The sequence below is a fragment of the Ostrea edulis genome, chromosome 4 (genome assembly GCF_947568905.1).
Source record: "Ostrea edulis chromosome 4, xbOstEdul1.1, whole genome shotgun sequence".
Classification (NCBI taxonomy): domain Eukaryota; kingdom Metazoa; phylum Mollusca; class Bivalvia; order Ostreida; family Ostreidae; genus Ostrea; species Ostrea edulis.
In genome coordinates, this window is record NC_079167.1 from 35,370,221 (window position 1) to 35,385,672 (window position 15,452).

Below are 15,452 nucleotides of genomic sequence, written 5' to 3' on the forward strand. Positions count from 1 at the left end.
TGTGCACACATATATATATCTTTGTGAAAAGATGTTGGAGCCTGAATATACACTTTTCCTTGTTATTTGTTGTCTGTGTTAAAAGTTCATCCTGGTCATTAGAGGGAGGGGCTTTAATTATATGGTGTACAGTAATGGATCCCCTCTACCTTAGGTGTAAAGACCTCATTCATCCCTGGAGGGAAGACGAGGGAGATGAATTTGGATGTATGCTGAAGGATAGCTGGCACAATTCCTACCAAGTTCCTTTTAATGCATCAATAAATCTTTAACCTTAAACCCATAAATATATGTGTAAAAGAGCTCAAAGTTTTGTTGGAACCATACATGATACAGGTAGAAGCAGGATAAAGATCGAGAATGAAATGTATACAGAATGGATGGGCATGGCCTGTATACTGTAATTGTCTTGCAAGATCATGAAAATATTTCATTTCTGGTCTGCTCAGACAGGGACAGACAAACACATAGACAATGTGAACAAATGTTCTTTGTGTGACTGTTCATGCTGCCAATGTAAAGTCACTTGTCAGATTTCCTGAAGTTGTTAGACCCCATAGTTCTGACTTAATACCCCTACCTACCCACTGTAGATCTCCTGTGAAGTTTGACAGAACCCCATTCAAACACTGTTAATCCCTCCACTTCCTCTCAGAATGGGAACATAATTGTGTACAAATGATATAATTTAGCACCAATTTCCCTGACATGAGAGTGAGGCCATGGTAGATTGGTAATAGTTAACAAGAATGGCTAGTTGATTACTCCATCTGTTCTGTGGTATTTGGGCTCATAGCAATGAATATTTCAAGGTAATTGTCGAAGTTACTCATTGACTGCATTTGCAGAAGTTTTTATCTTAACCTGTATAAAAAAAACTTCTATTTTCTATGCCGATTTTTCAGATTTCAGTTTTCATATTTACATTACTAAGAGAAAAAAGGCTTTATTAAATAAGATAAATGATGATTGTATTGCTAAACTTTTTTTTTTCTCTCTTTCAGGGAACTGTTTGATGATGGAGGTAAGAGTTTGATATCATATACCTAAAACAGGATACCATAAACTACTGAAAGTATTGCTCATTACAACTTATGTTTAAAAGCAACTTGTCAAGAATGATAACATGATGGTCAAATTATAGCATAAGTTTTGTTGCCATTTCTAGGCACCTGATTCCCTCTGGTATGTCCAGGTGTTCTGATGTTTGCCCTATTCTTAATTTTGTACTCTTTATAGGAGTTGAGATTGATCACTTCATTGTTTTCCCCTTTTCATTACACAATATTTCATTCACTAAGATAGCCTTTTTTTATAGCATGTTTAAGGCCCTGAGAGGATACTGTACAATTACTTAATTTCATGGGGGATAAATTTTCAAGGTTTGAGAAAAATCGTGTCCATACCATGAAAACAAGAATCATAACTCACAAAAATTAGTGACTTGAAATGTTTAAAAAGTATTTTCTCAACATCAGTATGAATTCAGAGACATCTTCAATGCAATCTACACAGGCTACAGCTGACCAAAACATACCTACAGGAGGGAAAAATTCTCAAATGAAACAAAATTATGCTATTTGAGAGTTTCAATCAGGGAAACAAGTGAACGTCAACATTTCATTATATATGTAAGAGTTTTTAAACTGATAATGTAACTTGCATATCTGCCCAAAACAAATAATTTGCATGTTAAATCACAAACTTTACGATATGTACTGTTTAATTGCTATTAAAAAGGTAATTGGAAACAATTGTTTTGAACATATTTTTTTATTGTACATACATGATATACAAAAGGATCAGAAACAAGTTCAAATAACTTACGAGTTCTTCTCCTTGGAAACGATTCATCGACTCTCTTGTACATGCAAGTATTTATCAGTTAATAACTTTGTTTGAGATGCGAAAATATAAGGTACATTGTCTTATGAACAATATTTTAGTGATTAATCTCTTGTGCACTTTCGTTGCATCTGCCATCATCAACCAAAATTAGGCACTGTGTATTGTCCAAGCGAGGTAACAGAATATGCCAATTAGTTCCAGTAAGCAAAACTTAGCTCAGCAATGGATTACTCTGTTCATTCATTAAATAAGAAAAATGTGTGAACTAAATATGTATGTTTGAATGTGAAACTTCAGTATTATGAGAAATGTTATCATGTTTAGGCAAAGAATTTTTGTAAAACAAAGCCCAACATTTATTATTACTTTAAGCTGCAGGTTCAACAATAATTGTAAAATGATAATTTTTCACAGGTTGCTATAAATTGACAGAATTGGATAATTAGATAATCTTAATAGATTAATACTTGTATACTGTGCTACTGCTGCTGGGATTAAATCTGAAAAAAGATCCCAATCAAGCAATACAATAGATGATTTTTAGGATTTATTGAATTTGGGGTATAATTTTTAGGAGCAAATCCATTTTTCAAGTTTTTTAAAGATGTAGAATGCATGAAATGCTTTGTGTATCCTCATCAAATAAAATGATTGGAGAAAGTGAAACTTTTTAGCAATCAATGCCCTGTTTATATGGTATGCAATGCCAATAGTAATATAAAATTTACTGCTTAAATTGTAATTTAATTAGGGACTGATGGATCCAAACAAAAAATGTTAGTGTTTATCATTTTGAGATCTACACACTTTTTATTGGATTATTCATGATATTTTATAATTGTAATGGCACATGCTCTGATAATATCTCCAAAAATATTTCATGGATGAATTATGGTCTCCCAATAGATTTGTTTAGGCCACAAATCCTCTGCAAAGCATCAACTAGACTGGTGTTTCTTGGACCAGAAAGGGAGATTTAATGTTGTCATGTTGCAGATGGATTTCTGCTTTGATAATGATTTGTGGTCATAAATCCTGTAAAAACAACATCTCTGAAAGTGCAATAGATGACAAAGGCTGCACTCAATGTCAAGAGAAGCTTTGTTTGAATAATTGGGTTTGCATAATAATTGGTGCAGTGCAAAAAATGTGTTGCTGGACAAGATGCTATCTTTGAAGACTATTACAGCAGCCCAGAATCATCATTTGTTTTTATGCTAAAAAAAAATGCTTGAAATACAATTTCTCCAAAGTGTGAAAATAAAACAAAAACAAAACACAAACAAAAGAGGGTTGGAAAATTGTGAAATCCATAGCCCCTAAGACTAAGAGTGAATGCATTCAATCTTTTACCAGATAAACTAAGTGCATAGATTTAATTACCATGAAAGACTCTACTGCTTCGTATGTTTTGACCATGAACTACATTCAATTGATCAAGGTCACTGGTAGAAATATTATGGATGATAATTTTGTTCCAGGCCATATTTGACAGGAGGAGCCTTTACTTTACACACTAAGGTTGCTTATGACCATACAGTGTATTATGAACCTAAACAATGGTCTTTTGAACAAGATCGATGTTATCAATAAAATAAAAAGTTTTATTTGTGCAGGCTATAATTTTGTTATTGGAAAAATTTTAAAAGAAAAGATTTGTCACTTTTGATCCAAAAAAAAATGACAGCAGTGATTTTTCAGAAAAGATGCACTCTGTGCAGTACTTCTACTGTAAGTGTTTGTTGTGTGATGCCCAGGTGACCATTGCAGCCCATGAGCCTCTTGTTCTCATTTTTCCTTTTCCAGGATACCATTTTATGGCACTCTTATTGTTAATCTGTAAAATCTTATTTTTATATAATTTTTTAAAATAATTTTGATATTTCATATCCTGGGGGGAAAACATGAGAATCAATGGCATTTTTTAAAACTGGAAATTTCACACTTTGCATTTGAAAGTATCGCCTTCGAAGTCCATATCTAACCTTTTCAATCCATTTTAATCAGAAAATTTGTTATAGACTGTATGTAAGCTTATTTTAGAAGGATTTACTTTTTTTCACTTTTTTGCATTGATGCAAGCGAGCTAATTAATGATGAAATGCTCTATTTGCCCATCATTGCATCACGCAATAGCACTAATTTATCCAATAGCCTAACAGTGCAGTAACTCAAATTGTGCTAAATTATAGAAATGCTAAAATAAGCAGACATACCTTTATACTAGAAGATTACTTGGACACCAGCGTTTGATTTGGTGTTAATTTTTGTTATATACAACAGAGTGAACAGCACTTGTTTTGATTTCTCAAGACTTTAGAAATTTTTTGACTTCCAATACAACAAATAAGAAAAATACTGGAGGACATCTCACAGAAATTGGGCAAGTGCTGTCAAGTGCAAGTGGCAAAATTTCCAGTTTTTATGTGGTGGCAGTTAAATTGTTGAAAATGCTTTGAAACATGGATTTTTTTTTCGGACTGCCTTATCACAATCATCAATCCATTCTTAAATTGTGGTTTTCTTGATAAACTATCATTTGATCCTTTGGAGTCTGTTATTAACAGACATCATTTTCCTTTTCAGTGAGACTATGAAATCAATATTTCTAGGCTTAACCCTTATTGGATGTGTGAGGAGGCAGCATGTCTTGCTAAAGATTAAATGAAATTCATATTAGATTACATCTAAATTAATCCCATGTTGATTATCTCCAGAATAAAAAATGGAAAAGTAGGTATAAAATATTCATATCCTTTGTTGGTTGTGTGAAGAAGAGCCTGTTCATCTTCAAGGAATGGTAAATAATTAAAGGAAATGCACATTCATCATTTTCCAAGTTTGCAGGTAATCCTTCAAAGAATACAGGAGACATTTGTGTATAGATGAAGTTAAAGTTGTTTTTGATATTAATGCCCACAGCTCCTAACAATCATTTGCAAGAGCCAAATAATTCTTAAAGACCTGAGTATGTGTGTGTGCATGCATAATACACACAAATGAGTACAGACCATGCAAAAGCACTGTTTGTTCTGATACAGGTTTTCAAATGTACTGTACTTGCATTTCTGCGGAATTAATGGTTTCGTTTCTGCAGGATTTATATTTTTTATCTGTGACGTGTTATTAGTAGGTTGTGACGCATTGAAGTATCAATAATATTTATTTCTTCTGTCAAAATTTTTAAAAAGTGAAGCTTGATTGTACAATAGAATTCGTTAGGACATTTAGGTCCCTGCTACTGCTCGTCCAAGAGAACAAAGTATCATGTATCTCCACCATACAGTTTCAACATGTCTCTTCAGTACTCGGTACTCGTACACTCCGTTAAGTGATGGTTGTTGTATCATTGGAGTATGATTTAAGAAGTTTTCCATAGTCTTTTTCAGGGGTAGAATTTACATCTAAAACCCTGGTTGTTCCTTGTTTTGTGTATTGAGGTAGGAGTTGTTTATGTGTGGCTGCATTTTCTTCGGATATTTTTAGAATCTCGGAAAATCCGCCTGCAATTGGTGTAGTTGTAGATTTTTGCTATGGTGTTTCATATTGGGTTTTTTTCTAGAGTTTCCGGATAATCTATGTTTGAGTCGGAGTAAGTTGAAATGCAGAATCTTTTTTTGTTGTTACTGATGCGTAAGTTTAGGTGATTCGCTATCTCACTATAGGAAGTCCTTGAAGCTTTAGAAAATAGATCAAGCATATTAACATAAAAATGTAATAAACATTAGAATTGTTAGTTTGTACTGTGTTTGTTTCAGGTTCAATTTATTTCATTTATTACATTATATCTATTTATTTATTCATGAAATACAAAAGGGTGAGCAGTGTTTTGTGGATGCAAGACTACTTTGCAGACTCGCACAGCTAGTGATATATTCAAGTGGTCTTGAAGTGATAAGGAGAGTTGACTGTCCCAACAAGTGAAAACTGCAAACATAAACACATTTATATAAATCAGTATACTTCTGGGTAGAATTGTTTGTTTCTACTAACTAATTGTTGTACTATAGCAATTAAGATATTTTAATTTAAATATGTTTTCACAATTAACTCTTCGTTGTAAAGAGATGTATAAAATGCATATCATTGCAGTTCAATCTAAAAAAGAAAAAAAATTAGAATGATTTGTTTCATCTTCTTTGGCCTGATATCTTTGAAACTTCTGTTAAGTCGTTTTCTTGTTGAATCGTGAGCTGAATTAATCGTGGAAAGTTATATAAAGGAACTGAGACGTAGCTTTCTCACATTATCACCAGTGTGAGATCGACTTTACCCATGTGAGACAGCCATGTGAGATTTTTCTGTCTCACACTGCTGCGACGTCATTTGATTGTGACGTCATATATTTTCTATGATTTACGTTACACGGTGAAGATTTACGTTACACAGTGAAGTAAAAATATTTTGCATTGTTATCTTTAAATTTTAATGTAGTATAGCTTTCTGGTGGACAACCTTGGGGTTTTTAGTTTACACTAACAGTGTAAACCATTTTCGGGTATGCTCTTTCTGCCTATCTAATTAGTTTTTGCATCGAAGTTCAAATGAGGATTTTGATAATCTAAAATTTTCTGAAAGCTCCTAATTTTATGCACTAAACTGTAGTTAAAATGTGAGAAAAATAATCCTTCATTATTTACTCGTGTGGGATAGGGAAATTCCACCTCTGGAACAAGATTCGCTGTCTAGGACTCGGCAAAGCCTCGTCCAAGACTGCGAATCTTGTCCCCTCGGTGGAATTTCCCTATCTCACACTCGTACTAATGAAGGATTCTATTAGTCTTACATAACATTAGATTTTTTTAAAAAAAACAGATATATTCTTGAATTTATTACAAACATGATGCAATCAATATTGTAATCAGCGTATTAAAAGGTTATAAAAAATCAAAGAGTTTATGTTATGATTGCTGATGGCAACGTACTCCTTAAAATGGAGAAATTAGAAATAAAAAGCAGACCATTTAAAGGAAAGACTAAATATGCATTGGATGTAATCTTAGAGTTTTACAGGGAATTGAATAAATATTTGATATCCTAACATATTCCCATACAAAACTAACAGTAGAAGATCATGTTTCTACCCAGTCATGGGTGTCTCGGGCCCACAACCACCACCTTAAGTGTGTGCACACACTAACACTCATACAAAGTCAACTAGAATATCATATCATTTTTTGTCAATGTCTACAAACACTTCAGTACATGAACACTCAATACAAACACACTGGTCCCTGCACGTCAAACGAAGAGTTTGTCACGGAGATTGGTATTTTGAATTTGACTCTAAATGCAGGTGTTGGTAATTCTTTCCTATAATTAAAATCTTTAGTGTGTCTAAAAAAAATTGCCTTAGAATCAATCTTGACTTCCTTGCTGGGGTGATTTTGAACAAAATGTTCCTGGGTACACAGCAACTTTAATGCCAAGGAACTTGCAATTGGAGCATGCTTGCTATGTCTAGTATTTGAAATTACTGTGATGTACATTTTCGAAATCCTTCCTTAGTAGTAGGCCAAGTTTCTTTTATTAAATTTGGTTTCTTGGGTTTGGAAAATTCTTGGCTTGATTGTAAAGTACACATAGAACTTGTGTGAAATTTTAAACATGTGATCAGAAGTTACTAATGAACCAATATAGTCATGGTATTTTCATTGTGACAGTTTCAACTTATAGTTTGCTAGTTGGGAAAAGTAAATGAAATTGCTTCCCTACCATGAGTTATGTGATAATTGCTTGAAAATTGTTGTTCTCGGGTGTCCAGGCAATTACTTTTGAATCCCATGTGACCCCACAGTTAACTATATAATAACCAGTGAAGTCCTCAAAACATGTGAGCAAAGTGTATACAGATGTTGGGTTTTACTGTGACAAACTAATGACTGTCATGTCGGGAGTTCATTTTGTGGTTTACTCCCATTTGGCCAACATTTTGAAATTTTTAATTCCCACTTGGGCAATAAGATGTATTTTACACCAGAGCAATTACCTGTGTATAGTCTTATCTAATACCTTCATTCAAAATGCATAAATATTCAGAATTACAAATGGTTAAAGGTAAATAAATGAAGATTAAATATATCTATAAATATTTTTAAAATGGATATTTGATAACGAATACTTACTCTTCCAATATGTTTTTCCCTTTGTTATCTAACAAATTGTAAATCGTAGCCATTTCCTCATGAACATGCTGCAGTTCATGTATGAATATTGATAAATATTCTAGTTTTTTTTAGTTCCAATTAGCATAGAATTTACAGATGAAAACAATGAAATTTCATTTCTTATTTAAAGAATAAAAATTTTTATTCATGATTTTGAATTCCAATCTATTTGGAACTATTTCTTAAAGGGTTAATTAATTAAACTCAATGATTACCTGTTTGATAAATCAATATGTTGTCTATCTACAAGCAAGAAACACTGCACTGTCTATAGAGCACCTGTTGTTAATGTCATCTGTTACTCTAAGCCCCATTTCCACCTGGCCAACATCAGTTTCTTCCTGAATGGTTAAGGGAGAAGACACCAGTTTTGCTGTCTAATGAGGTGTTTTATGGTCGCAAGGGACTAAATCTCAAGACGGAATATGGACTTGTCATGACTCTGAATCAATGAAGTGGTGGAATATGCCATTCTTTTTCTTTTTCCAGATGTATCAGAGTTCATAATATAGAATTGCTCTTTCCTGTGGTGTGAAGCATTCTCAGATATGGGAAAGGGGGGGGGGGGGTGACCACTATGCAATGTAAAATGGTTATTTGATTTGCGTGGTTTAGATATAAGCAATACAGTTCTTGTAATAACATCAGCAATTAGACAATGTAGTGATGCGAGATAAAGATGCACTTTACAGCCAGTGTTTCTAGGAGTTACTTCCACTTTAAGACAGACTCTGGAATAAGTGTTCTCTTGACCTGTCAAAAGTTTGTTTGTTGTAGTGTAAATAATGTGTGGAAATTTCTAACCCTGAGTCAGAAAAGCTTGAAGAAAGTGCCAGAGCATAATAAAATCCAAATCGAGTGTTTATTAACTTTCTTTACACTGAAAATAAACAGATCATCATTGATTGTGCATTTGGCAGGCCTAAAATTTATAGAGTGTTTTACTTGAAAGATTGGAAAAGTTATTGCCAGCACTGGTAATGGATGTCTTTGAAGTACTTCCTCATAATAAATTACTATAACAATAGAGCTCAGTAGCATTTTAACTGTTTAATAATATTTATGCCCCGCGGTTTGTTCTGGCCTTTTTTTTGTCTCTGTCCACAAATTGATATTTGCTATTTTTTTTTTTTTAGTCTCTTTGTGTGCAAATCAGATTCACCCTAAGGTCATAACTCTTGAACTGTACAAGATAAAGGCTTCATACTTGGTATACTGAAAGGTTAATTTGACTCAAATCTAGATGACTGATGAGAGAGAGATAAATAGATAGATACATGGATAGATAGATAGATAGTACTTACACATATATATGTGTTGTCAAGGTCATTTTTGCCATTATTGAACTTGACCATGATCAGGGACTTAATGTTTAACAAACCTATCTGTTTCATTCTTAATTATTTAGAGTATGTCTGTTGAAAATTAAAATGGTATGTATTTAAAAATAATGATAATTATAAATAATACATGTAGTAAACTATTGCAAATTACATAAAGAATCATTATATAATAAATCAGCAAATTTGATTTGTTTTGAAAATGATGAATGGTTCCTTTTGGGATGTTGGCAACTCTCACAAAGATACCAAGTACATTTTTTTGAGTGATTTATATGAAAATTGAAAAAATATAATGCTGCAGTAGCCTATGTGTGGGTTTATACATTTTTTGGTTTAATTTGAAATGCACCAGATGGGGTTCCTAATGCCTCTTGATAAATCTTTAACTAGCACAAGACTTGATGAGTGTCAAAGCTAATTTATGTTTTAATATAGAATAAGGCTCTGATGTTGTGTAATTCATTGGGAATCCCACCGAAAGTCAAACAGCAAATGGAATCTGTGATAAACTTCACATGATTTAATGTGGTATTATTGTTTTGAGACCAATCTGGTTGTCACTGCAGTCACATTTATTTAGTTTTGGCCATGAGTTATGTGTCCAGGCAGTTGCTGGGAGCTTTAGTTATTTGTGTTATGGATAGGTTGCCATTGCTAAAAACAGATTTGGTCTTATTGCTCATATCTTCACTATTGTCCAAAAACAAATTTTTTGCAAGATCAATATATTTTTAGGACAAGTAACCAATTTTCTTATTTAACACTCATGTGGAGCTAGGAGGGAGGTAGATTTGGAGTTTTTTGTATGAATCTTGTGTGTATCTCCATGTTTTGTTTTTCTTTTCTGTCTATTCAGTTCTCATTAAGTAATTGTGTATTCAGCTGCCAGAAACAATCATGGTCAATCTGAATGTAGAAGTGAAGAAAAAATCAATTGTCTTAAACCATCTGAAAATACAAAGCTGGGCTTAATCTCAGCTTGTAGCAAAATGTCACCAGGAATAATTGATGTGCAAATTGAGTGAATGCAGTCGTTCCCATGATACAGAATGCGACATACATTACATATGTGGGGGGGGGGGGTGCTATACTGCATAAATGGATCTGTTTGTCACTTCGTTTTGGTACATTAATTAATACAATGGACAGTGTATTTTGGGAGTTAAATTAGAGAGGTTTTGGTGGGTTTTTTTTTAATTTTTAGCAACTTTCTCTGATAGTTTAGGTATACAAAGATTTTTCATCAGATTTGCATTGAATGACATGTTTGTTTTTACTTTTGGTGATATAGTGAGATTATTTCACAGAACCTGTGAAGTTTCTCACGTAATTTACAGATAGTGGTTGGTTGAAAAACATATAATTATCTTAAATTGAAATAGTTCCATACTTTGGTATGTGGGATTTTTTCCTGCTGTGTACATGCAGCATCTTTATTTATCTTAGTTTACATGATTTTGAACTGTCCCAGATTGAACATTGAAATTATATATATACATTGTATATATATATGGCAATACGAGTTCCTTTGTGTTATAGAACTATATCATAATTATAGTAATAAATCACCATGTTGATAATGATATTTAAAGATACACTGGTAATACCGATTATCATTGTATTGAGTTTATTGCCTTAGTGAATCATGCAATATCTGCACACGATAAGTATAAAAGAATAGCATATACCATCCGAGTTATTCAAGTGTTCGTATTTAAGGTTGATTTGCATCAAAGTGTCTTATTGAGAAAAGTGAAAGTGAGCATTTAATGACTTTTTCCATCTATTTTGCAAATACATGTAATACAGAACAATGTGCAGACAAAGTTTATAATGCACATTATTTAACTTGTCTGAACTCTGGTTTTGGGTTGTTTTTATTTGCTTTGTTAGCAAAGAAGATGGCTGCCCCCCCCCCCCCCCCCCCCCCCCCCCCCCCGAAATGTACACCTCTCACAACATCAAGATTACACTCTATCATGCCTTATCTTACTCAAACCATGAATATTTACCCAAACAAAAATTAAGTGAACCTACAGTATTCAAGATGGTGTATTTTGCCAGCTTTAAAGTAAGAAGATATAAATAATTTTTTAATTTTTCAGGAAAAGCCCAGTTAAATCTGGACTTTGCAATGAAAAACATCACCAAATACAAGGGAGAGCATGTTCGGATTCGCTGCGAAATTTCGGGAAATCCATTACCACGCTACAAGTGGTTTAAAGATGATGTACCTATCAGAGAAAATGAGGACCGAATCAACAGTAAACTCACTCCTTGGGGAGCACGGTGAGTTATCTCCCTTAGCAATTTCTATAAATGTCTCCTTTTTTTGGAAATTTTGTGTATGTGCGATGCAGATTCAACAGATAATCCATTAATTTTTCTTTTGATGATATGTGATTTACTTAATAAATCAGAATATTTTTCAATATATGAATTTTCTTTAATTTGAATACACAGCAAGTCTTGTTCGGGAAGCATCAGGTTTTTATACTGAATACCTGCTTTTATCAAAGCAGTATTCCTTTAAATGATGAAACTATACTGAGATAAATGATGAAACTATACTGAGATATAATGAACAGCCTTAGATTATTTTGCTGTATCAAGTGTTTGACTGTACACACGTTATTAGCAAGAGAGACAGAAGACACTAAGCTTCTATAAAATTTCAACTTGAATTACAAACAGAATTGTTTGGTTCTTAATTATTTTACATTTCTCACATCTTGAGAATTTTCATTGAGGGATTCAGTACCCAAGTACATCTGTGTATTATTACAACAGAACAGTTTTCATAGTCCCAGTGTATCTGCAAAACAGATGTGTGACAATGAAAGTGTTTCTGTACTGTTAACCTCTATCCTAGAAACATCAGAAAAAGAATATCCACAAAATAGTGGTGTATTTTTAGGTTGTATAAAAAAAATTCCAACTACTAAATCAAAAGTGACATGCATTAAATCTTGGTTGCAGGTTGAAAATAGAGAGTGCTGATGTGTTTGACAGTGGCTGGTATATGTGTAAAGCCTCCAACAATGCTGGAGAAGTCAACACTACGGGTTATATACTGATCAAGAACGGTATTAAGTCATTCACAAATTCATCTTATCAATCCAACCTCCATTAGTACTTCAGTACCAAAGGAAAAGCTATAACATTGTTTTCAACAAACTATTCTTTAGAATTACCTTCACAGTATATGATGAAACTATACAGTATATGATACAATGGATATGAAATATTGTATGTGTACTTATTTAATATATTTTAAAATTTTGCGCGGTTGGAACTGAAGCACTATTTGGTGTAATCCATTACATGTTCTGTGTTTGATGATGGATAGCTAGAGAATTTCATAGTTAGTGCTCTTGTTTCTCTGCGGAAGCCACTAAGATTTGAATAATGCTGAAATAAGTACACATACTGTAGTCTTCTGGTTAAAAATAACTTATTGGATATCTTTTGTTTCACAGAGTACCCTCCGAAAACCAAGAATTCTGGTAACAAAGGCAATAATCAGCCAGATATCCGTGACGACACAGACACGTATGTATATACATATATTTACAATATTAAAGACGTGTGGTCTGTTTTACACAAATTCTTGCGACTCGACTCAGTTTGGAAACACAGTTTCTTCTAATAGAGTTTACAAATGTCAGAACACAAATCTATTTTATCCATCTACTTATTTAAGACAATAACCCTTTGATAATATTTATATCCAGCTGTAAGATCTTTCGGCAAGTTTTCCAAAGGCGTGTTTTGATTTATATATAAAGAAAATATTACATGACGATTATACAGTGTACATTGATATCAAGGTGGCTTATTCATGATGTTCTCAGTACAATTTGATAGTTGAAGGAAATACTATTCGAAAAATATCTTTTTCCATGCAGATTATATATGTCTGTGGAAATTTTTCAATTTATATGCACGATATAACAACACGAATGTGAAAAATTTCAATGCATCATCATTTTGATCAAACTTGGTCCAAAAACGAGTTTCTTGTGAGCTGTCCACCTTCTTTGAATGTGAGACTGCAGATAAGAAATGTGGAGGAAAAACTTGAGAAATATAGATTTATCATTTTAAAAAATTTCTCATGAATGGGTGGAAGATTTCTGGAAAATGAATATTCCCTGACATAATGGAATGTTTTTCTTTAGATACTGCATTATTTCTCTGTATAAAAATTGACCAGTATCAATCAAATTATCTTCTCTATACATCCATCATCAAAGTATCTAAACATGTAAATGATAAGTGAATTTGTTGTTGTTTGATAAAATTGGGTCGAAAACATAAATTTTGCCAGATATTGTGTTAAAAAAAACGGTAATTGAACTTTTTTTTGGTATGTTTTCTGATGTCTATCTTTTTGGTGAATGTCTTTTTGTGCTTTGTGATATACAGTAGGTGATGGTAATGCTTGACTGTATACAACAAAATGGGTTCCTCCACTAAATAATAGCAAGTCTAGTTACTGATAGCATCTACTGCACCATGAAAGTGCGATATAACAACGCCAGTCAAACACATTTTGTTCAGTCTTCATCTCTTATGGGAGAAATAAAATTGAAAAAATTGGTTTGATCGTGGAAGTTGAATGTAAATTTTTAATGTACCACTTAAACATCAAGAGTATACAATGAACAATCGGTTTGACCAATGTGATCTTAAATCAAAGTAATTTTATTGTAAAATATGAAGGTAACTAATGATAATATGTGCAAAAATTATTTTGGAAATATCGAGGTAGTGTATATTTTTCAAACCAAAATCCCCACTTGATTGGCCATTTTTGAGAAATTTGTGAATATTTAGGGTAACTGTTCGTTGTTTGTGAAATCAAGAGTTAAGAAGAAATGGATACAATGCTTTTTGAAAATGTTCATTTATCATTCGTACGGCTTTTCATCATTTTTTGATTGTTAGCATTTTTGTATGTACCATGGCTAGCTTGTAAGATAGACATTTTTCTTGACTTATTTTCCCATTTTCCCCCCATTTTCCCATGGGAAGAAAGAATAAAAGCCAAGAAATGGAGATGAATGTAAAACTGTCAATCTCAGTCACCTACATACTCCCATATATATGGTTTATTTCCCCTTAAACAAGAATTATGTCTTAGACAGTGTCAAGAGTATAAAAATGAAATTCATTTCTTTCAAAAGCTTTTCTGGGAAATACAATCCAGATGTATACAAGACGTAAGTATAGTTGTATCTTGCTTGAAGGTTGTATTCATAAATCCTATTGTGCTTCATCTATAAGCTTCCTGCATTTTGGTGAAATTTCTCATAGATACTGGCATTCTATGCAACATGCCTAGCTCAGGTAAAAGGGAGGTAACTCTTTTCTTTTGCTAAATAAATCACTAGAATCATATAATCATGCATTTGCCTTTTTATTGTGACTTTAGTGTTATATTGTTGTTGTTTCAAATATGTGTGTGTGTTTAAATATATATATATATATTACATTTTCTTGCTTATTAATTTCGAAAAGAAAGAAATATTTAAAATTTGAGATTTAATGGGGGAAAAAACACGAATTTTTATCATTCATGAACTTGCAACCTTCCAGTTTAGAGTTTAGATTTAAAAATATTATACAAGATAGTGTATATAATCACTGGCCTGAATAATGGAAAAAAAATATTAGGTGTCCCTAAGTAAATGGTTATGGAATACTGTGGAATAATTTGAATTCATGAGGGCCAATTTTCGCAGATTGTCTAGATTGTACAGTTTTTCTTTGATATGGTTTATGAACACTAAAACATCATATGAATGTGTATATCATTGCGATTTGAAATTCATAGGATAGACGTACCTACGAAATATGAGCGGCCATGAAATCTAATGATTCCACAGTACTAGATTGGTTTAGGTAGCTTGCAGGTTTTTTGGTGGTAAGGGATATTTGTTGTTCTGTGTGTGTGTGTCCTTGTTGTGGTTTTGTGTGGTTTTCCTTACATTTCCTTTCTTCATTTTGTATATATATATTTATATACTCAGACTATTGTATATCCAAATGTATCCTTCACTAACAAGATAGTGCTTTTTATCTTAAAAAC

The 15,452-nt window shown here is 32.7% G+C and overlaps 1 protein-coding gene across 10 annotated transcripts in view; it reads left to right on the forward strand.

Moving 5' to 3' along the window:
• LOC125671561 (inactive tyrosine-protein kinase transmembrane receptor ROR1-like) overlaps window positions 1–15,452 on the forward strand; it is a 124,137-nt gene that overhangs the window by 98,241 nt on the left and 10,444 nt on the right. For all 10 annotated transcript variants that reach the window (XM_056162496.1, XM_048907339.2, XM_048907344.2 and 7 more), the window contains 5 exons: window positions 1,005–1,024; window positions 11,464–11,647; window positions 12,338–12,444; window positions 12,838–12,910; window positions 14,548–14,583. In XM_056162496.1, coding sequence (XP_056018471.1) covers window positions 1,005–1,024; window positions 11,464–11,647; window positions 12,338–12,444; window positions 12,838–12,910; window positions 14,548–14,583 — 420 coding nt within the window. The remainder of the gene's footprint in view (window positions 1–1,004; window positions 1,025–11,463; window positions 11,648–12,337; window positions 12,445–12,837; window positions 12,911–14,547; window positions 14,584–15,452) is intronic.